We start from the raw sequence: 23591 nt of genomic DNA on the forward strand, positions 1-23591 counted from the left end.
ATATTTAAACATTCTCCTCAAGAAATTCTAGTATAAACATCAGCAACATTTATTTTTGTACAATTATATTTGTTTAATATCTGTACATTTATATTTTGATTCCCTCTTTAGCTCCAAATAGTTGTTTTGTTTTTTCTCCTGACATCTCCAATACAGAAATGTATTTTTATTTGGAATTCATTATCTTTCATTTTTCCACAAATCCCTCTTTTGGTGGATACCTCTTTTTCATAACTGTAATTTTTATTGCTGGTCAGTGGTTGTAAAGCTATCAAATGATTCTATTGATTAACCGCATAGTACTGCCCACATGTTCTTATCTTGTATCAGTCAGACACGTGCATTTGTTTACAAAACTAATTATCATCAAAACTCATTAACACTGCAAGATATGTAAACATTTTTTTCTTCTGTGGTTTTTGAATATTAAGAAGTAACAAAAACATTCACAAAATCAAAATTCCGATATTGATTAACTTTGAAAATACCGTCTAAATGAATAGCAAGTATTGGAAAAAATGTTATTAATTTTTATAAAACATTTTTACAAAATTCTAAAATTCTCAAATTTAGTTCAAAAATTATTTCACTTTTTATAAAGCCATTTTGAAATTTAACCTTGCTTAAATCACACAATATTTTTTCTTTATTCATTAACTGACACTTAATTTAATTTGTGTTTTTCTTAAAAAGCTTAGTGTATGCTCTCAAGTATTACTTTTGTTGAAATTTATGAAACAATAGGTTATTTGTGAATGATAGTCTCAACAATGATTATCAATGATTATCAATATATATCTCTTGTCTTGTATCGGGTTCAAAAAAGATATATATTCTGTAACTGTTTGAAAAGTGAGTTGATATTAAAAACTAGAGGCTCTAAAGAGCCTGTGTCGCTCACCTTGGTCTATGTGCATATTAAACAAAGGAACTAGATGGATTCATGACAAAATTGTGTTTTGGTGATGGTGATGGTGATGTGTTTGTAGATCTTACTTTACTGAACATTCTTGCTCCTTACTATTATCTCTATCTATAATGAACTTGGCCGGTAGTTACAGTGGAAAATATTTTGTAAAAATTTACAAAAATTTACAAAATTTATGAAAATTGTAAAAAATTGACTATAAAGGGCAATAACTCCTTAAGGGGTCAATTGAAAATTTTGGTCATGTTGACTTATTTGTAGATCTAACTTTGCTGTACATTATTGCTGTTTACAGTTTATCTCTATCTATAATAATATTCAAGATAATAACCAAAAGCTGCAAAATTTTCTTAAAATTACCAATTCAGGGGCAGCAACCCAACAACGTGTTGCCTGATTGGTCTGAAAATTTCAGGGCAGATAGATCTTGACCTAATGAACAATTTTATCATCATCAGATTTGCTCTAAATGCTTCGGTTTCAGAGATATGAGCCAAAAACTGCATTTTACCCTATGTACTATTTTTTAGCCATGTCGGCCATCTTGGTTCGCGGGCGGGGTCATCGGACACATTTTTTAAACTAGATACCCTAATGATGATTGTGGACAAGTTTGGTTAAATTTGTCTTAGTAGTTTCAGAGGAGAAGATTTTTGTAAAAAATGATAAAAATTTACGAAAAATGGTTAAAAATTGACTATAAAGGGCAATAACTCCTTAAGGGGTCAACTGACCATTTTGGTCAATTTGACTTATTTGTAGATCTTACTTTGCTGATCATTATTGCTGTTTACAGTTTATCTCTATCTATAATAATATTCAAGATAATAACCAAAAACAGCAAAATTTCCTAAAAATTACCAATTCAGGGGCAGCAACCCAACAACGGGTTGTCCGATTCATCAGAAAATTTCAGGGCAGATAGATCTTGACCTAATGAACAATTTTATCCTCATCAGATTTGCTCTAAATGCTTTGGTTTCAGAGATATGAGCCAAAAACTGCATTTTAACCCTATGTACTATTTTTTAGCCATGTTGGCCATCTTGGTTCGCGGGCAGGGTCATCGGACACATTTTTTAAACTAGATACCCTAATGATGATTGTGGACAAGTTTGGTTAAATTTGTCTTAGTAGTTTCAGAGGAGAAGATTTTTGTAAAAGATTACAAAAATTTACGAAAAATGGTTAAAAATTGACTATAAAGGGCAATAACTCCTTAAGGGGTCAACTGACCATTTTGGTCAAGTTGACTTATTTGTAGATCTTACTTTGCTGAACATTATTGCTGTTTACAGTTTATCTCTATCTATAATAATATTCAAGATAATAACCAAAAACAGCAAAATTTCCTTAAAATTACCAATTCAGGGGCAGCAACCCAACAACGGGTTGTCCGATTCATCTGAAAATTTCAGGGCAGATAGATCTTAACCTGATGAACATTTTTACCCTATGTCAGATTTGCTCTAAATGCTTTAGTTTCAGAGATATAGGCCAAACTCTGCATTTTTACCCCTATGTTCTATTTTTAGCCACGTCGGCCATGTTGGTTGGCAGGCGGGGTCATCGGACACATTTTTTAAACTAGATACTTGAATGATGATTGTGTTTAAGTTTGGGTGCATTTGGCCCAGTAGTTTCAGAGGAGAAGATTTTTGTAAAAGTTTACGGACGACGGACGACGGACGCCAAGTGATGAGAAAAGCTCACTTGACCTTTCAGGTCAGGTGAGCTAAAAAACCAACCTATTAAAACAGACCAAAACTCATCTTACGTTAAGGAATAACAGTACGTGGAGTTGCAATCGTCAATTTGGCATTTGATGGTCGCAGTTGACGTGGAAACTCTTCAACAACAGTACTGTTATTCCGATTCTAATTCTAATTCTTATTCCGAATTCGTATTTGAATGTTCCAACATCAATTAACAGTTTATACATCTTTATTGCATTTGCATAAGGTCGATTTTTAATGATATTGACTGCAGATAATACAAGCATCTTCGGAAAAGACTTTCTTTATCATTATTCATGTACATTTAAAGACATGACTTTAAATAAAATAAAATTCAATCAAAATTCATGGATTGTCAACTGTAATGTTTCTCATTGACCATGTTTTTATCCCATCTGATTATGGATTCTTTATTCATTTACTTACACATTAATTAATTCTGAAATAGCCGAGTACATGGGACATAAGTATTAACAGCATTTCTTTTGTTGAAAACTATGAAACAGTGGGTTATTTGTGAATGAGAGCACTTCGATCAGTTTCATGGTGGCCAAAAATAATGTTTCTCATTGGACATGTTTTTCAACTAATCAGATTATGATAATTTGTAGTTCAATTAATTTCATGGAAGCTGTGTACAATCGATGTCGCCTTGTTTGCCAAACTATTTCCAATGAAGATAGTAAATAATTACGTATTTTAATTCTGAGATTTTTTTAAACTGCCTCTGTGTGTGCCATGGTGAACAAATCGGTAGTTTGTAAATTCATTACCTTCCATTTATCATTCCTGCAATTTCATTTCAAATACAGGTTTTAGAAAAGATAAAAATGTGACTTTCTATAGAGTTTCAATTGCCACCAACCGTGTTTGCCATCCGATTTATATTAACTGAGGCTTTCTCCAGATGGAACCAAATGAAGATTGTTTGTCCCTGACCTTCTTTTGTTTATTTCACAAATTTGCTTACAGTGAAAAATATAAACATTAGACGTTCAAATTTGAGTGGGAATTATTTGCCACAAAAATCGTTTGTAGAAGGTTTCCAATTGACTGTGAAGTTACTACTTTGTAACTAAAGATAAAGTGTTTTTTGACAATGGCCACCTTGATTCAAAGAGTCATGTTTTTTTTCTAATCGCAAACCAACCCAACATAGTTCGTTCAATACAAAACAAATCCAAGTGGATTTAGAGAAAAAAATATGAAAACATTACTGAAAACGGATGACAGATGTCGGGTGAACTAAAATGCTGATTTCGTAAAAGACATTACCACTTAACTTATCATAATGTAAAGATGTTCTGAGCATTTAATCTTAAATTTAAAGACAGGGACGACCATTTGATTTTTATAAGGGATAGAGAGGATTTTTGGGCATGAATATGCCGGTCTAGTAAGAACTGAAAGATATGATGAAAATATATATTCTGCCTTCAAACTAAATGCAGAATACAATTGTGTACAAAATAAAAAAAAAAAAAAGTTTATGACCACAAAAAACGATTGGAATACTTGCCTTGATTAAAACTAGGTCTATATTATATCATATTTACTCTTTAATTGTCAATATTAAACCATACATCCTTATAAATAAACAAAATAGATGATTCACACATGAGCTAACAGTTACTTATATTTATGTGTTATATATTTTCCTCATGTTAAATTTCCACAAGAACTTTATATTCTACCAGTAAAACAAGATTGTGGTTACCTTGTGTAAAATAATAATAATACCAGTTCAATGTGCTAAATGTTTATCTTCTATTGGAAATCATGACATTCACTATTTTAGAATTTCAATTCCTATAGAAAATTGTCAATCTTAATCAAACATTCTATGCTGTACACTATCTTGGTGATTTGGGAAATGATAATGTTGTTTGAGCCTCAACAACCATATTCATCACTTTATCTAGCAGGCTTAGTGTCAGGTTATATAGTGGATAGTTGGATGGCAGTTTTTTCATTATTGAAGGTGCCTGCACAAAATATCTGAAAAATTAATAAATATAAACATACAGTAATTATTATGTAACAAATCTTTCATCTGGAAAAAATTTCCTCTAGAGTACTTTTTTAATAGCAATTAAAGAACCTTTGTGAGGACTACGCTTGTGGAAATCTACATATAATGAAAGTAATTTTCTACAAAGTTTCATGAAATTCTGTTGTGTCGTTTCATTCTATGTTTAAAGGGGCATAACTTCTTGAAAAAAACAAGAGGCTCTCAAGAGCCTGAATCGCTCACCTGTATTTCAGAGGAGAAGATTTTTAAATGTTAGCAAACTTGATGAACAAATTGTGTAAAATTGTCTTTAAAGGGCAATAACTCCTTAAGGGGTCAATTGACAATTTTGGTCATATTAACTTTTTTGTAGATCTTACTTTGCTGAACATAATTGCTGCTTACAGTTTATATATATATCTATAATAATATTCAAAATAATAACAAAAAACTGCAAAATTTTGTTAAAACTACCAATTCGGTGGCAGCAACCCAACAATGGGTTGTTCTATTCATCTGATAATTTCAGGGCCGATAGATCTTGACCAATTAAACAATTTTACCCCCGTCACATTTGCTTTAAAAGATTTAGTTTTTGAGATATAAGCCAAAAACTGCATTTGACCCTTATGTTCTATTTTTAGCCATGGCGGCCATGTTTGTCAATGGATACAAACTTCGGATACAATTTATAAACAAGATATCCTAAGGAACATTTAGTTAAAGTTTGAAGGTAATTGGCCCAGTAGTTTCAGAGGAGAAGATTTTTAAATGTTAGCAAACTTGATGAACAAATTGTGTAAAATTGTCTTTAAAGGGCAATAACTCCTTAAGGGGTCAATTGACAATTATGGTCATATTAACTTTTTTGTAGATCTTACTTTGCTAAACATTATTGCTGCTTACAGTTTATATATATCTATAATAATATTCAAAATAATAACAAAAAACTGCAAAATTTTGTTAAAACTACCAATTCGGTGGCAGCAACCCAACAATGGGTTTGTTCGATTCGTCTGAAAATTTCCGGGCCGATAGATCTTGACCAATGTCACATTAGCTCTAAAAGATTTAGTTTTTGAGATATAAGCCAAAAACTGCATTTGACCCTTATGTTCTATTTTTAGCCATGGCAGCCATGTTTGTCGATGGATACAAACTTCGGATACAATTTATAAACAAGATACCCTAAGGAACATTTAGTTAAAGTTTGAAGGTAATTGGCCCAGTAGTTTCAGAGGAGAAGATTTTTAAATGTTAGCAAACTTGATGAACAAATTGTGTAAAATTGTCTTTAAAGGGCAATAACTCCTTAAGGGGTCAATTGACAATTATGGTCATATTAACTTTTTTGTAGATCTTACTATGCTGAACATTATTGCTGCTTACAGTTTATATATATCTATAATTATATTCAAAATAATAACAAAAAACTGCAAAATTTTGTTTTAACTACCAATTCGGTGGCAGCAACCCAACAATGGGTTTGTTCGATTCGTCTGAAAATTTCAGGGCTGATAGATCTTGACCAATTGATCAATTTTACCCCATGTCAGATTTGCTCTAAAAGCTTTAGTTTTTGAGATATAAGCCAAAAACTGCATTTGACCCCTATGTTCTATTTTTAGCCATGGCGGCCATGTTTGGCGATGGATCAAAACTTCGGATACAATTTATAAACTAGATACCCTAAGGAACATTTAGTTAAAGTTTGAAGGTATTTGGCCCAGTAGTTTCAGAGGAGAAGATTTTTGAAATAGTTTACGACGACGGACGACGACGGACGCCAAGTGATGGCATAAGCTCACCGGTGAGCTAAAAAGTGGAATCGTAATTTCTTGCCAATATGCACATCTACATAGTAAGTCCTTATTGTCTACAAAGTTTCATGAGATTCTGTAGTGTGGTTTCAGGGGAGTTGCGATTACAAGAACAGGACTGACGGACAGACGGACGGGTCAAAAACATTATAACCCTTCGTGGGGTATAATTAGAACAAAGAGAGGCAGAGAGAGATACGGGAGGAGGTGAATTACCACCTAAGCCAGGAGAATAGGACTTAATGTACAAGATAACGTCCGCAACACATTAGAAAATGGATGTTTATAAAGAAGGAAAAAGGTATGAGAATATATATATAAAAAGGAAACATCTATCCGTTATTGTAGGTAGAACATATAAAGTCATACGCCATGATCTATATTTTATACACATTTTATAGTTCTTGGCAAAAACACAAACAAGAGTGCACATGCCGATATGTTTCACCTGCTTTACTTATGATTGAATTTGTTTAAAGTCTGTAATATGAAGGTTCTACTAAAGTATCCCAAAAACTTAACATTATGAAAGATCCATGAAAATAAGATCATGGTCAGATGAACCATGCCAGACAGACATGTAGACATTAAAATCATTCCATACACCAAATATAGTTGACCTATTGCTTAAAGTATCTGATAAACTGACAAAATCATGAAAATGATGTCAAGGTCATATGAACCCTGCCAGACTTTACACCTTACCGTGGCATCATTTCTTACACCAAATACAACTGACCTTATTGCTCATAATAGTATCTGATAAACTGACAAAACCACGAAAACTTATCATTGACCAATGAACTATAAAAATGAGGTCAAGGTCATATAAAAACTGCATGACAGGCAAGTACACCTGACAATCATTCCATACAACAAATATAGTGGCCATATTGCTTATAGTATCAAAGAAATAGACCAAACCACAAAAACTAAACATTGTCCAATGAACCATGAAATTGAGATCAAGTTCAGATGAAAGCTGCCAGTTGGACATGTACACCTTACAATCATTCCAACTTCAAATAATTGACCTACTGCTTAAAGTATCTGAGAGTACAGATTTGACAACGAAAACTTAACCTTGATCACTATTCCATGAAATGAGGTCGAGGTCAGGTTAACCCTATCCGACAGACATGTAGACCTTGCAAAGGTAACCATATACCAAATGTAGTTATCCTATTAGTCATAATAAGTGAGTATTTTCACATTGAAAAATGTATTGGGCAAAACCTTTCAAAATTTTGGGTCCTCAATGCTCTTCTACCTTGTACTTGATTTTGCTTTTTTGCTTTTTATTCAAGCGTCACTGATGAGTCTTTTGTAAACGAAACAAGCATCTGGCATTCAAAATATCTTTGACGAGTTTTTTTTCTCAATCACTGGATTGATGCCAATGCATTGCTGGTGGAGGTTTTCTCCCCGAGGCTATAATCAGCCCAGTAGTCAGCACTTCTGTGTTAACATGAAATATCATTGATATAGTCGTATTTATAAATTAGCTGTTTACAAAACTTTGAAATATTAAGGATTTTCTACCCCAGTAATAGCCCTGCTGGAAGAACTGCTAGCCCATCAAAACTGACCTGCTATATATAGCCCGAGAATGCCTTTCAAATCAGTTTGCTGCATAATTACAAAGTGGGTGTCCTTTGTTTTAAAGGCGGCATTATACACTGTATTCAATAATTTTTGTTGACCTGCTTTTTATTCTGTTGGTAAACAAACAGTGGTGCTTATCCTAACTTAGTTGTTCCCACATACAAAGCAGACTTTTTATTGGCGTGCTCGGGAAAATAACGCAATATTCTCTGTTTTTTTCAGGCCGACCTTGCTCAGGGGAATCTTTATTTCCGGGACACTATAAATTTTCCTTCCCGCCTTTCCCGGTCGTATTTGGCATTTTTGGGGATGAATTGTCAGTCTCATTACCCCCTTCATCTACAGTTTTTCATTTTAAAACTGACGGAAGTTCCTGGGGTGCCCGTACTAAAATATTTAGAAATATTTGGTTGCATGGATTGGTTTCGTGCTCAACAGCTGTCCGACAAGACAGGTCAATACCGATGAATACATCAGACCCCCAGTACCGTTAATTGAAAGGCACTGGCTACGGTTACATGGAAATGTAACAATAATATAAAAATAAACTGCTTCGCTGAGCGCAGCTAGATACGCCCGCAGAGGTCCAACCCTGAACAGTTGGGGCAAAAATGGACACAATATTCAAGCTTGATTTAGGTCTGAATTTGGATTGTAATTAAATATTTGACATATTATAGGTTTCTGAATAAATGTAGTCAAAGAACTTGAATTGGTTATATGAATTGAATTTATATTCAATTAAAGATTTCTTGCTGTTGTGCAATACTTAGTAAATCTGTTGTCAGACTATAAACAAATAAAGTTCAATTTATTCTCAATGTCATATTAGAAATTTATGAAAACAAGCATTCTGAGAGTATTGCATGGCAATTCATAGTCCCCTACCGGGTAAAAATTCATTTTACTGGAACAAAATGCTAACTTGTTCTATAACTTGTCATGGTGTAAACAAAAAGTAAATATCATGTCAATATCTTCAAGCATGACTAAAAACAGTGTTGAAAACTGATTATATGAGTGAAAAAAACATTAGATATGATTAATAGTTCTCTAAAATTAGATATGATGTAATACAGTGTATATCTATTTTCAAATTATAATCAAATATAATTAATAGTTCCAAATATTTTTTCTTTCATCATGTTCATTTGTCACAAACTAATATAGATTTGTAACTTATCTATAAAATGTCAACAACTTTTATCTACACAATGTAATGTATTGAAATATATACATTAATAAAAATAGATTATTATCTAATTAAAGGATTTCTCTTCATATTTTTTTATATATATATAGCATTCAGAAAATTAGTTTATACTAAATAACAAACAAACCTGCCAAAAATTTCTTCAAATAATTTAACAAAGAATGGCTTTTAAAAAATGAGTTATCTCCCTTTGGACAAAAATATGGTTTAACATAGTACTCTAACATTAGATATGGTCCAGAGTTATGGTCCATAACTCTGGACTAAATCATCAGACCAGAACAAAATTCGAACTTGATCTATAACTTGTCATAATAAAACTATATACCAAATATCAAATCAATATCTTCAAGAATGAAGAAAAAAAGTGTGGAAAGCTGATTTGCCGGACTGACGGATGGACAGACGGACAGATGGACAGACGGAAAGACGGACGGAGTGCAAACCTAAAGTCCCATTAGACTTCGTCGGTAGGGGACTAATAAAAAGGGAGCTTACATCAATAGATATAAAAAATTTAAAAAAGTTTCATGAGAATTGGTGACAGCATTTTTGAGTTATTGTCAGAAAACTGGAAAATCACCCCTTTTTTAAATGAATAAAACCCATTAACTCAGAAATGTAAAATGTAAAATTTATAAAATCAATACATCAATACATACAAACAATTCACCAAAACTTCATAAGAATTGCTGAAAGCATTTTTGAGTTTTTGTCCGAAAACTGGAAAATCCCCCCTTTTTTTTGAACAAAACCCTGTAACTCGGAAACATGAAATCTAAAATTTATAAAAATCAAAAGGGAGCTCATGTCAATAGATATAAACAATTCACCACAATTTCTTGCAAGTTGGTGAAAGCATTCTTGACTTATTGTCCGAAAACTGGAAAATCCACCTTTTTTAAATGAATAAAACCCCATAACTCGGAAACGTAAAATCTAAATTTTATAAAAAACGAAAGGGAGCTCACGTCAATAGATATAAACAATTCACCAAAGTTTTATGCAAATTGGTTAAAGCATTTTTGAGTTAATGTCCGACATGTTGACGACGGACAGATGGACAACGGTATACCATAATACGTCCCGTAAACGGGCGTATAATTCTTGTTACATTGGAGTTTAATTGCCGGAATGCAGGGTTGGGTAAGGAACCGATTAATTACGAATGTAACAATAATATTTGGGTCTACGGTTACATTGCGTTATTGTAACATTAACGCACTGCAATGTACGATGGGAATAGTAATAAATATGTATTAAAATAAAACTTGAAAACTTTAATTTGATATTTACAATATTGCATACAATATTTTTATTTTTTATTTACAATGACAGTTTCTACAAATCCAGTATGTTGTTTTTGGAGTATGTTTTAGTCCAACGCATTTTCGGTGAAACCACTCTAAGCAGCCATCACAAACCAGTGATACGGCAATGTGCACGCTCTATATTGCATACCGTACAATTCCATTCTGCGTTTTCCCTTTATGAAGTTTAAGAAACTTTCAATGTCTGAATGCCATGCTTCAGGTGAAAAATATTTTGTTACTCTTGCGATGTTTTCATTTTCGTCCAATATTTTTTTTGGAAGCATGTAATTAAGGTTGTTTAAATACAAGTCAATTGTGAAAGCAATTAATGTTGACATTTGCCGACAGATTGAAATTGGTGGAAACAGTGTTTTCATTTTCAGAGTCCAGATATTTTGTGATCTTATCAGTCGTGACAGTACATGCTCTATTGAACAGTTCATTAAGTATTCATCAATAGTGATATTGAACTAAACTGTAGTAGTCATGATTTTTAACAACACCAAAACAATCAACACTTATTCTCTGAATAATATTATTATTATTATTATTAATATTATCTATTACATATCGAAGAATTAAGCAACATAACTATAGAAGGTTTAAGTTTAATAAATCTATCATACATTGCAGTCTGTAATGTAACAATAACGCAATGTAACCGTAGACCCAAATATTATTGTTACATTCGTAATTAATCGGTTCCTTAAGCAACCCTGCATTCCGGCAATTAGTCTCCAATGTAACAATAATTTTTATATTATTGTTACATTTCCATGTAACCGTAGCCAGTGCCTAATTGAAAATCTCGGCATAAGAAATGTACAATACCCCCCCCCCCCCCCCCCTAACTGAGAAATCTATATTTAAAGTACGAGAATTGGGGTTATTTGTTCTATTTTTAGAATATGTACAAAAAGACCTGTACAAACCAGTTCAAATTCTTGGAATCCCTGATGACGTAATTGAATCTGATTGGCTTAGATAGAATAGTGATGAAGGGATTTTCTGCTTTCTATTTTGGAAACGCCAAGAATTTTTTGTTACTAGTCCGTCGGGCATATTGGGTTAAAAATTTTGATTGCCCGAGGCGTAAATGCCCGGGCATCGGGCTAGTGGATTTTTTAACCCCTATCTTTGATGAAGGGGTCATTCAATGGTTTTGGTTAGATAGGCATTTTTGTAGATTTTGTATTGCTGATCATTATTGCCTTACCAGTTTCTACCTATCTACCCTGGTTTTTTTAGTTAAGGAAAAGGAGTTATCTGATGATTTTGGTGCAAACAGGAAGTAGGTGATCTTGATACACTGTATACTGCCATCTTGGATTGTAAAATAGCAGCATACAATCGGTCTAGTTCTTTGCTCAAATCTTCTAATTTTGAGACAGATTGGCAATTAATGTGTAAGCCTGTTTGTTTGAATAAGGAAAAATTTTAATTACATGAATTTCTCTGTGTGAAAAATAGTTTATTTCAAAATACAGTGTTGTTCAAGCTCAACTATGATATACCTTTGTTCTACCAAATTGTCAAACGAATAGCTGAAGGATAAATGTGTTTTTAACATGTTTGAACTTGTCACATACTTCGTTGAACAGGTATACCACCCTATCAGATAGTGACGATTTGAAGTGAGAGAAAGCCAATTAAGGATCATAATTTAGCCCTAAATAGTAGCTACCCCTACTGAAAATGTAAAGTGGGATTTCACTGAAAATACCAGTGGAGTTTCATCAGAGTTCCATTGGAATACCACTGTATTACCACTGGGAAATTTGGTCGGGATTTTCATTGGACATTCATTGTTTTCCATTGGGATATCAGTGGAATATCCAGTGGGATTACGGTGAATACTCGAGTGGAATACAGTGGAAATTCCATTGGAATACCAGTGAAAACTTCGTTGGAATACCATTGTTTTCCCACTGGACATTTATTGTTTTCTACTGGGATACCAGTGGTAATTCCATTGGAAATTGTAACAATCAACCAAAGAAAACCAGTGATATTTCAATGGAAATTGACAATTCCACTGAAATGTTAGATATCATTTTGCATGCACTGCTTATTTTTGAATGAATTAATAAGAAAACTTGAAATAAGACAATAACCATTTTAATGCAAGTCAACAATTAAAGAAATTACAACAGTTTATACATCATCCACATTTAAGACCTTTTAAACGAAAAGATCAACCTCTTTAAAATATTAAAGTTGATAAATTATCATTTTTTAGTCAAAGATGTATTTACTTAATTGTACATGTAAATCATTTTTCTGGTTAAATCATTCATAAGTCCATGGTAACTTTTGGTCCTCTTGAAATCTTTCACAAATGGTTTTAATTTTCAAAATTTGTTTATTGTGCATTAAACAAACAAAAATGTCCAGTTTACATGCATACGAAATACTTTGTCAGTTTGGTCAGTTTTCTTCATCATCCATTGATATTATTCATGAATTAAGTCCAAAGTTTCTGCATTCCAATCCTGTTCCATTGAGTCTTCATTGATTAATCTGAAAGAAAAAAAATCATACATCATAACATGCATAGAATTTTGAATTAAAATAACATTACAATACCATGCTCCAGTCTGCAATTATTCAAAAATGTATGTTACTGGCATATTTTATTTGTGTTTGTGTGTAATTTATTCCCAACATTTATACACTAAGAGCAATTTAGACACATGTATGTCTATTGTTGAAGACTATGTGTTCTCTAGATATCTTTGGCTATAGTTGTTGGGTTGCTGTCTCTTAGACATATAACACACATCTCTTTTTATCAAAATAGACTTTTATTGTTCATGGATCAGGTGTCTCTCAAAGCCAAATAAAAAAAGTATGTGTGGTTCCAGTTACATTTAAAAAAAAATTAGGGTAGGTAGGTAAGAATTTTTTTTATTTTATGATTTTTTTTTACATTCAGTCTATCATGTCTATGGGAGCAACATTCTGACTTAAACAGTACTTACTGAAAAATGACAAAAAAATCTTTAGGGTAGGCTATTGTTAAGACTAAAAAAAAAGGTAGGTAAGGTAATTGGAACCACGCATATATTTTTATTTAGCCTCATATTATCTTTCCCTTTTTGTTGTGTTTGTTGTTGGTTTACTATCTGGTTGAAGCATACCAGACACCTCATTTTGTTCACATAATAGCCATGATTAACCATTGTGCATGATGATCAGATCAATGTTTTTGAAATGTGTTTACAACTTATAGATGTGAATGATTGACATGATTAATGTATTTTTATTTCAAGTGTGGGAAGGATGAAAAAATAATTCAATAAGTACCTTTCAATAATCTTATACTCAAATTTCTTTTCTGCTGCTGGTTTGTTTGTTTTCATCGTGTTTTCATATAATGGAGTGGATATTGATCGATGCACAGTCATCATTTTTGCAGCTTTGTACCTTCACCATGATCAATCCCTTTTAATATATGGACAACCTAAAAAAAAAATGTAAAAACATTTTATTAATAATTTTTAATTCTGGTCATGACCTGTATGCATCATACATTACTGATATTTATCATACAATGTACATATATAATTAAGAAGCTTCTTTCAGTTAAGTATAAGACTCTAAAACACAATATTAACCTTTAGGGATTTTTTTGTGCTGCATGTCCATCCAAATCAGAACATGACAAAATTAAGTTGAATGTGCCTGACAATTGTGTAGTAAACTGTAAACATCTTTCCTTGATTGTGAAGGCACACAATGTCATTCAATATTGAATAATAAAATTATTATTACATTCCCACCTCCCCCTTTTCAGAACACCAAATGGTCATCCTCAAAGTGTGAACTAACAGAGCCCATGAATGAAACTAAAGGGGGTGTATATCTTTTTTTTTAAATTTTAATTAGAAATATTCATGATGTAAAAATCAAATGTAAAATCTCTTAAAAATTACCTGTATCTGCTGTACGTCTGCCCTACATCAGCACATCGTCTCATCGTAAATTCTTGGTTCAACAGCTAATGTCATACCTAAATGTTCTGCCTTTAATGTCTATTTCTTTATTTATCGAAGGTTGTTGAGTATTAATTATTATTAACATGATTAATGTAACCACAGCTGGACAATGCTGGACAGGATACATACTCGTACAATATTTTCAGTTTCAAATTTGAACACATTCCGTGTATTAATGATAACGATTATCTGATTGGCCGATCGGAAATCCCGGAAATACAGTTATCCAATCAAATCAGCGGTTATATATATAGTCTGGTAGAAAAAAAATGGCAGCCTCCATGAATGTAAACATGTGTGTTGAAAAACAACATTATAGACTACAGTTTCACGAATTTTCTGCTCAAATTATGACAAAACACTGACATTTAGCGTACAATTGATTGGAGCGGATTATATGTGAAATGTTTCTATAGATTAACTTATATGACCCGAGTTCCAGTGCCGAGTTCAGGACATGAAAATGATGAAAAATTCATCACACCGACAAAGTTAAGATACCGAAACAGTTTATAGAACAATGTGGAAAATGAAAGCCGTTCACTTTACTTTTCTCAAAAGAACAGTAGACCAGTAACAGTTAATGAACATGATGAAGTCAAAGGAGAAATAATTATATTATTGTATACATGTAGATTGTAGTGCAAGGCAGTTGCCAGTACGGTCACTTGAAGAAAAAAACTGAGTTATCCTAACAATTCGTACAGTCTGAAGATAATTTCTGCAACAGATCTGTTTAAAACGGCCCTTTTAAGAGCCATGCACATTTTTCAAAAAGAATCTTAATTGTTTTTGTTCGTTAAATCAAACAGAATCTTATTCTCAACCCAATTTGATATAAAATATTCATTTCTTTATTTATATTATCTGATTATTGCACATTTAATTTTATTTCTAAATAGTTAAAATGTATCCTTTCAATGTGTCATACTCATAGGCTATATGGTGATGCATTATATTCACCCTACATCTGAGGAGCTACCATTTTACTTATTTTATATGGGGGGGGGGGGGGGGGGGGTTCTTTCAGACCAAATGATTATTTTCATTTGTTACTAGGCAAGTGATTTCATATTACATTTAACCATGTAACATTTTTTGAACAAATGTTTCATATACATGTATATATGTAGGTTTATGAAATATTCATTACATCCCATATATTATCATGATTATAATATTTAATTTCTTATCAGGCCAGCAAATTATATGTTACAAATTAAATCCTTTATATAATAATCATGCACTTAACTATTTGAAAAATTTAAATTAGAAGTATATATTCCTTTAAATTTCTAAGTCCAAAATTCCACTGGAATATTTGCATTAAATCAAAACTCCACTGAAATAAAAACAATAATATTCCACTGGAAATTAATTGGAAAATCTTTGGAAGTTTCATTGGAAATTTCACTGATTTTCCATTAGAATTATAGTGTGAAAAATATTCCAGATGTTTTGGATGAAATTCTAATGGGATTCCATCGGAATATTTTTTTCCACTGAATACCAGTGTAATTTCACTGGAAATCCAGTGGAATCCCGTACTCATTTTCAGTAGGGACATTATTAGGAATCACTATCACAAAACTTTACTATTCAGCAAAACGTAAATTTAATGAAACTAGAGGCTCTAAAGAGCCTGTGTCGCTCACCTTGGTCTATGCACATATTCAACAAAGGACACTCTCCGACACTCACTACAGTAACCGAGAATAGAATTCATGATAAAAATCTGTTTTGTTGATTTTGTAATGCTGATCATTTAGTCTGTTTAGTTTCTCTCTATCTTCTTTAGTTTTTGGCCCAAAACACAATTATTTCGTAGTGCATTTCTTTTAGACAATAAATGAAAATTTAAAAAATCCCACCTGCGCTTTCTCAATAATATTTTTACAGTGTGGTGTACTACTTTTGGGACACATCATATCAAAATTATAGAAAACCTCATCAGCTCTAACTCAAAATATGGACAATTTTATGTTAAGGGGGTCTTGAATTCTTTTGACAGCTTCAGACATACTAATTTTTAACCTTTTTCAGCTGGACCAAATCAATACTTTACTTTTATTTAAAATTCATGACCCAAATTTTTTAAAAAGTGTAATTTCAAACACCTTCTTGCTATTTGAGGCATAAAACATGAAGAAATAAATTTGGAAGGAGCATGCAAAAATTTGCAACTAATACACTGTCCACAGTAGGGACTATATTTGTAGACAACGAAAATCAAAGGACAATAAATGTGTTCCAAGACCTTTTGTTCAAAACACAAAATAGGGTAAAAAAAAATCCTCATTTAAGAGCAATCACTCCTATAAAGAGTAACAGTCTAAAAACTATATTGGCAAAATTTGACTTGTTAGTAGATCTTGCCTTGCTGATCATTTTTGTGATTTAAAATGTCTATTTATCTATTATAACTTTTATCATATAAGGCAAAACGCAAAAACAATGGTAAAAATCGGAGCCCACAATCCAAAATCTCTCAATACATGGTTAGATTCAGCATTTCAAAGAATGCCATAAATTCAATTTTTGTTGAATCAAACAAAGTTTAATTTTGGACCCTGATTTGGACCAACTTGAAAACTGGGCCCAAAAATCTAATATTTAAATACAGGTTTAGATTCAGCATTTGAAAGAACCCTATATATATTTAATTTATGTTGAAATGAAACACAGGTTAATTTTATCCATAATATTTTCTGTGCAAAGGGAAATAACTTAAACTGGATAAATAGTTCTCTAAAATAAGATATGATGCAATTTTTCAAATCATAATCAATAATATAATAACAACAACCAGTGATGATTAAGTTCTCTAAAATTAGATATGATTTAACACTCAAACATTGTTAGAATCAGCATATCAAAGAACAAAAGAATTAAATTTTTGATGAAATTAAACAAAAGTTTTATTTAGGACCCTTTGGACCTCAATGTGGTATTATCTTATTAATAATGAAAAGAAATACAGGTTTAGATTAAGCATTTCAAAGAACCCTATATATATTCAATTTATCTTGAAATCAAACACAGTTTAATTTTGGACCCCGATTTGGACCAACTTGAAAACTGGGCCGAAAAACAGAAATCTAAATATATGTCTATTAATAGACAATATAAGCTTAGTTTTTAAAGGAGTTCACTTCATCAAAAAAAAAATATATAGCATTCAGAAAATTAGTTTTTACAGAATAACAAACAAACTTGCCACAAAATTCTTCAAACAGTTTACCAAAGAAAAGAAGAAAAAAATTCAAAATTTTATCTATCATTAATACAATGTCTTTTCAACATCTATAAAACTTATCAGTAACAAGAAATAATTGTAACAGGATGCTGTAACCAAGTCTCCCAAACAAAGCTCCAATAATTCTTCATTCCCATGGTCGCTTGACATTGGGCAAAGTCCAGTACAAATTGGTTTGTGATATGCATAAGTGACGCCTATGGATTGACCCTGTATGTCATTCAAATCTTCTTGAAATGGCAAACAGGAATATATATGGTTTAGGGGTGGAGATCTCGACCGTTTACAAGTTCTCAAAGAGGGAGGGGGGGGGGGGGGTGTGTGTGATCCCTAGGGGACTCGCCCTTTTATTTCCTATGATTTGTTTTATTGTCCCATACAAGAATATATATGGTTTAGGGGTGGGGATCTCGACCGTTTACAAGTTCTTAAACAGGCAGTGGGTTGGGTGACCCCAGGGGACTTACTTTTATTTCATTTGATTTGTTTTATTGTCCCATACAAGAATATATATGGTTTTTGGAGTGGGGATCTTGACCGTTTACAAGTTATCAAAAAGAAGGGGGGTGGGAGTTACCCCAGGGGATTTCCCCTCAATTTCATTTGATTTGTTTTATTGTCCCATACAAGAATATATATGGTTTAGGGGTGGGGATCTCAACCGTTTACAAGTTCTCAAACAGGAGGTGGTGGGGGTGACTCCAGGGGACTCACCTTTTATTTCATTTGATTTGTTTTATTGTCCCATACAAGAATATATATGGTTTAGGGGTGGGGATCTCCACCGTTTACAAGTTTTCAAAAAGAAGGGGGGGGGGGGGGGGGGTTACCCCCATGGACTTCTCCTTTATTTCATTTGATTTGTTTTATTGTCCCATACAAGAATATATATGGTTTAGGGGTGGGGATCTCAACCATTTACAAGTTCTCAAACAGGAGGGGGTGGGGGTGACTCCAGGGGACTCGCCTTTTATTTCATTTGATTTGTTTTATAGTACCATACAAGACAATATATGGTTTCGGGGTGGGGATCTTGACCGTTTACAAGTTTTCAAAAAGAAGGAGGGTGGGGGTGACCCCCTGGACTTCCCCTATATTTCATTTGATTTGTTTTATTGTCCCATACAAGAATATATATGGTTTCGGGTGGGGATCTTGACCGTTTACAAGTTCTCAAACAGGAGGGGGTGGGGTGACCCCAGGGGACTCGCCTTTTATTACATTTGATTTGTTTTATTGTCCCATACAAGAATGTATATGGTTTCAGGGTGGGGATCTTGACCGTTTACAAGATAAAAGCACATTCTCAAATTGAAGGGGTCAAGTAAGAATATATATGGTTTAGGGAGACTTTAATTATCTACAAAATGTCTAATAATGAACAGTTAATTTCAAACCTCATTTATACAGTCCTACTAGTAAATTTCAAACTTTATATATACAGTCCTACAGATCTTATCAGGAAACAGAAAATTTTCAAATAAATCTGTCACTCCAATGATTATCATATGCTAAGATATTTCCCAGATCTAATTAATAATGAAAATCCTACTTGCAAATCTGTTTAACATAGTACTCTAACATTACATAATTAATAATTAATAATGTAATTAACTTCAAAATGTTTAATAATATAGCTTATAATCATCACCACTTAGGAAATAGAAAATGTTCAAATAAATCTGTCACTCCAATTTTTATTGTGAGATAAGACATTTACCATACACTTAGTCATAATATGATAACAAGAGAAAAATATTTAAAAATACCACTTTTGGATATTAAAAATGGCGATAACTCAAAAAGGAGAAATACTAAATTCGTGAAAATTGAACTTGACCTTCATTTAGTCACAAGTAACAACATATCTAAATTTGAAAAAAAATCATCACAGCGTTTTCATGTTATTGAAGAGACACTGCCAGCCCGCCGTACATCCCCAAATCAATAACCAATATTTCCTCCGAAAATCCAGTTAAAAAAATGGTAAAAATCATCATCAAAGGACAATAACTCTAATAAGGAGTCTACTGCCGATTTTCACCATGCATACTTATTTGTAGAACTTGTCTTGCTGATCATTTTTGCTTACTTAAGTTTCTATTTATCTATTATAGTTTTTAAGATATAAGGCAAAAACGCAAAAAATTGGTAAAAAATCATCATCAAAGGGCAATAACTCTAATAAGGAGTCTACTGATGATTTCCACCATGCATACTTATTTGTAGAACTTGTCTTGCTGATCATTTTTGCTTATTTAAGTTTCTATCTATCTATTATAGTTTTTAAGATATAAGGCAAAACGCAAAAAATTGGTAAAAAATCATCATCAAAGGGCAATAACTCTAATAAGGAGTCAACTGAAGATTTCGACCATGTTGAATTATTTGTAGAATTTGTCTTGCTGATCATTTTTGCGATTTAAAGTTTCTCTCTATCTATTAAAGTTTTCAAGATAATAGGCAAAATGAAAAAAAAAAGGTAAAATTTGTCATTTAAGGGCAATAACTCCTATAATTCTCTATTTATAACGGTTTTCAAAATAATAGACAAAACTTGCATTTTACCCCTATGTTCTATTTTTTAAACTAGATACCCCAATAATGATTGTGGCCAAGTTTGGTTAAATTTGGCCCAGTAGTTTCAGAGGAGAAGATTTTTGTTAAAGTTAACGGAAGATGACGGACGATGGACAATGGATGCCAAGTGATGAGAAAAGCTCACTTGGCCCATTGGGCAGGGTGAGATAAAAAGGAGACTTTGGCCTAACCCTGACTTCACATTTGTTTTTTCCACCTCTTCGGGTGGTGATGCTACTCAGTAAATTCTATCTCATAGATTTTTTTTTTTCTCACAAAATAGTGTATTTTCATGAATAATCTATGCACCCAATTTTGTACGACTTATAGCTTGAAAAATAGCATGGTGACCCATACTTTTCATTATGTCTTAGAAAAAAGCTTGGTAAAATCTACCATTTTCGCAAAGTATGAGAAAATGCTATCTGAGGAAATATAGATTTTGAGATACAAGACAATTAATGCATTTTACCCATATGATCTCTTTTTAGCCATGGGGGCCATGTTTGTTGACTGACTGAAAAATTGTGTTTCGCCTGTGATTGCTGCTGTCAGTGTAAAAGTGTAATGTTGACTTAAAAAGTGAGTCCATTTATCACTAAAATACAGAATTAAAAAATCAAACTTTATCTTTAGATGCTATTTCATGGTCTTGAAGATAAGCTTCTGTCCAAGTTTAATAATAATCCATGAAGGTTTACAAATTTATCATGTCAATAAAGTTTAATCCCGGACTGTCTGTAAATGTTAACTGTAAAAAAACTAAGTCCATCTATCAGAAAAATACTGAAAATGAAAAATATATGATTTCAAAAGTTTGCTTCAGACATTATCTCTTAATCATAAAAAAAACTTCTGTTAAAGTTTCATAAAATTTAACCCAAGACTGTATCTACTTGTTAACTGTAAAAAAAAATAAGTCCATATATCAGTTAAATACAGAAAAATGAAAGTAAATATTTTCAAAATTTTAATCTGGATACTGTGTTTTGGTCATAACTTAGCTTCTGTCCAAATTTCATCAAGTTCCATGAAGGTTTGACAAAGTTATTGATGACTGAAAAACGTTAACCTCAGACTTGTTAACTGTAAAAAAAACGAAGTCCATTTATCAGTAAAATACGAAAAATGAAAATAAATATACTCTGGATACTGTCTTTTGGTCATAAACAAGCTGCTGTCCAAATTTCATAAAATTCCATGAAGGTTTGACAAAGTTATTGATGTCTAAAAAAAAAAAGACTGAACCTAAATGTTGACGCCGCCGACGCCGGAATCTAGGATTGCTATGTCTCGCTTTCGCGATATAAATGTTGCATGCTCAACAACAACAAAAATTTTATATACTAGATAAGGTTTGGCTGAAATTAGTACAGTAGTTCGAGAGGAGAAGATCTTCGAAAAGGTTTACGTCGACAACGTCAGAGGATGACAGAGGACGACAATGGACGCCAATTGATGGCCAGGTGAGCTAAAAATGGTGGTACTTAATGGTCAACTACACATGAGGGCAAAAAGTAGTACCAATTATAAGAGCTCTGTGTATAAAGGTCTCAGGAGCTGCATTCACAAGGTGTAATTAACACCATTCTCTAAAAATTAGTCAAAGTCCCATTACTCCTGTAAAATTGACCAAATGAAAATGGCAGTACATGTACAATATTTTTAACTACACATAATGGCAAACAGTTGTACCAAGTATGAGATTTTCTATAAAGCGGACTAGGAGGGTTGCATACACAAGGTGTCATTGTTACAATACTAAAAAAATGGTCAAAGTCCCATAACTCCCATTAAAATTGTCAAATCAAACTGACAATATAGCTTTTTTATACGATTTTTGCTAATTTTCATATTTTGCCTTTTAACTTAAAAACTATGTTAGATAGGTAGAAACTGGTAAGGCAAAAATGATTAGAAATACAAGATCTACAAAATGCCTATCTAACCGAAACATTGAATGACCCCTTAAGGAGTTATTGCCAGTCAAGAGAATATTTTCAACAAATAACCCTACCAATTATGAAAGCTTTTTGTAAAAAGATCAATGAGTATTGATGTGTTTCGGATGGACAGACGGAGATAATGACCATATCATACCATACAAGAAAAGAAGGAATAAACAACTGAATGAACAAACAAACATAGGAAATGTTCTGTATGTACCTGCCCCAAGTCAGGACCCTGTAATACAGTGGTTGTTGTTTGTTGTTGTATATATTTGTATTTCGTTTATTGTTTTGTACTTAAATCAGGCAGTTAGTTTTCTTGTTTGTATTGTTTTACATTTTTCATTTCAAGGCCTTTTATAGCTATGAGGTATGGGTTTCCATCATTGCTAAATCCTAATATAGTTGTCATTTGGTCTCTGGTGGAAAGTTTTCTTATTGGCAATTATACCACATCTTCTTATTTATATATTATATTCATGTGTAACATGTATAAGCCTAACTCTTTGAGTCAAATTTACAGATAAAAGTCTACTGCACAACAGATATTGGGTAAATGAGATAAACAGATAGATGGGAAAGGGTATTCCAGTATGCTCTCTATATTACGAGTAGGTGTAATAATTATGAATAAACTTACTTAAATTCTTCATGATAATGAGATTTGATATAATTGGCTATTTTGGGACTATATTCAAGTAATGTCTGTAAGACTGAGAATATAGAGTATAGCAATACAGCTTCACTGGGTGATAAAACATCTGTTCTGGGAGGTCTAATCATTTTCATCATTATGTCAATTGTCTTTTCCACAAATAGTTCCTAGAGAGAAATAAGAAAAAAGAATAAAAACCTGAATTAGTATAAAATTATATCAAAGACAAATTACATAACACATATGCAGATGCAAAAAGTATTTGTCAAGTTAAAACTAAAAACGATATTGTGGAAGTAGGATATATTTTTATTAAAAAATAAACTATGTAACTAACATGTGTAATTAATAGCGTTCTCTGTAACCAGCCACCAAGTCTCATATTTTCTTGAAATTTTGTTTGTTGATAGCAATTGGTAAACATATAAAAATGGTGACAGGAAATTTGTATATGTCCCAGTTGCTATGGTAATGGGTCCCCTTGGATTTTAGCTTAACATTGCATGTTTTGACTTAGAAAAAGACCA

At 32.3% G+C, this 23591-nt stretch overlaps 1 protein-coding gene and 1 long non-coding RNA gene across 3 annotated transcripts in view; both read right to left on the minus strand.

Annotated features, from left to right (window-relative positions):
* Positions 1–4203: 4203 nt before the first annotated feature.
* LOC127701968 (uncharacterized protein C12orf56-like) overlaps positions 4204–23591 on the minus strand; it is a 166502-nt gene continuing 147114 nt past the window's right edge. For both annotated transcript variants that reach the window (XM_052205951.1, XM_052205946.1), the window contains exons 12-13: positions 23050–23231; positions 4204–4662 (exon numbers count right to left, since the gene is read on the minus strand). In XM_052205951.1, coding sequence (XP_052061911.1) covers positions 4518–4662; positions 23050–23231 — 327 coding nt within the window. In that variant the 3' untranslated portion in view covers positions 4204–4517. The remainder of the gene's footprint in view (positions 4663–23049; positions 23232–23591) is intronic.
* LOC127703375 (uncharacterized) lies at positions 12729–14822 on the minus strand. The gene is made up of 3 exons (XR_007982978.1): positions 14562–14822; positions 13933–14089; positions 12729–13146 (listed from the first exon to the last, which is right to left on the minus strand). It is a non-coding gene; the product is annotated as an uncharacterized LOC127703375 (long non-coding RNA).

Source organism: Mytilus californianus, unplaced genomic scaffold (assembly GCF_021869535.1).
Source record: "Mytilus californianus isolate M0D057914Y unplaced genomic scaffold, xbMytCali1.0.p SCAF_1, whole genome shotgun sequence".
Taxonomy (NCBI): Eukaryota; Metazoa; Mollusca; class Bivalvia; order Mytilida; family Mytilidae; genus Mytilus; species Mytilus californianus.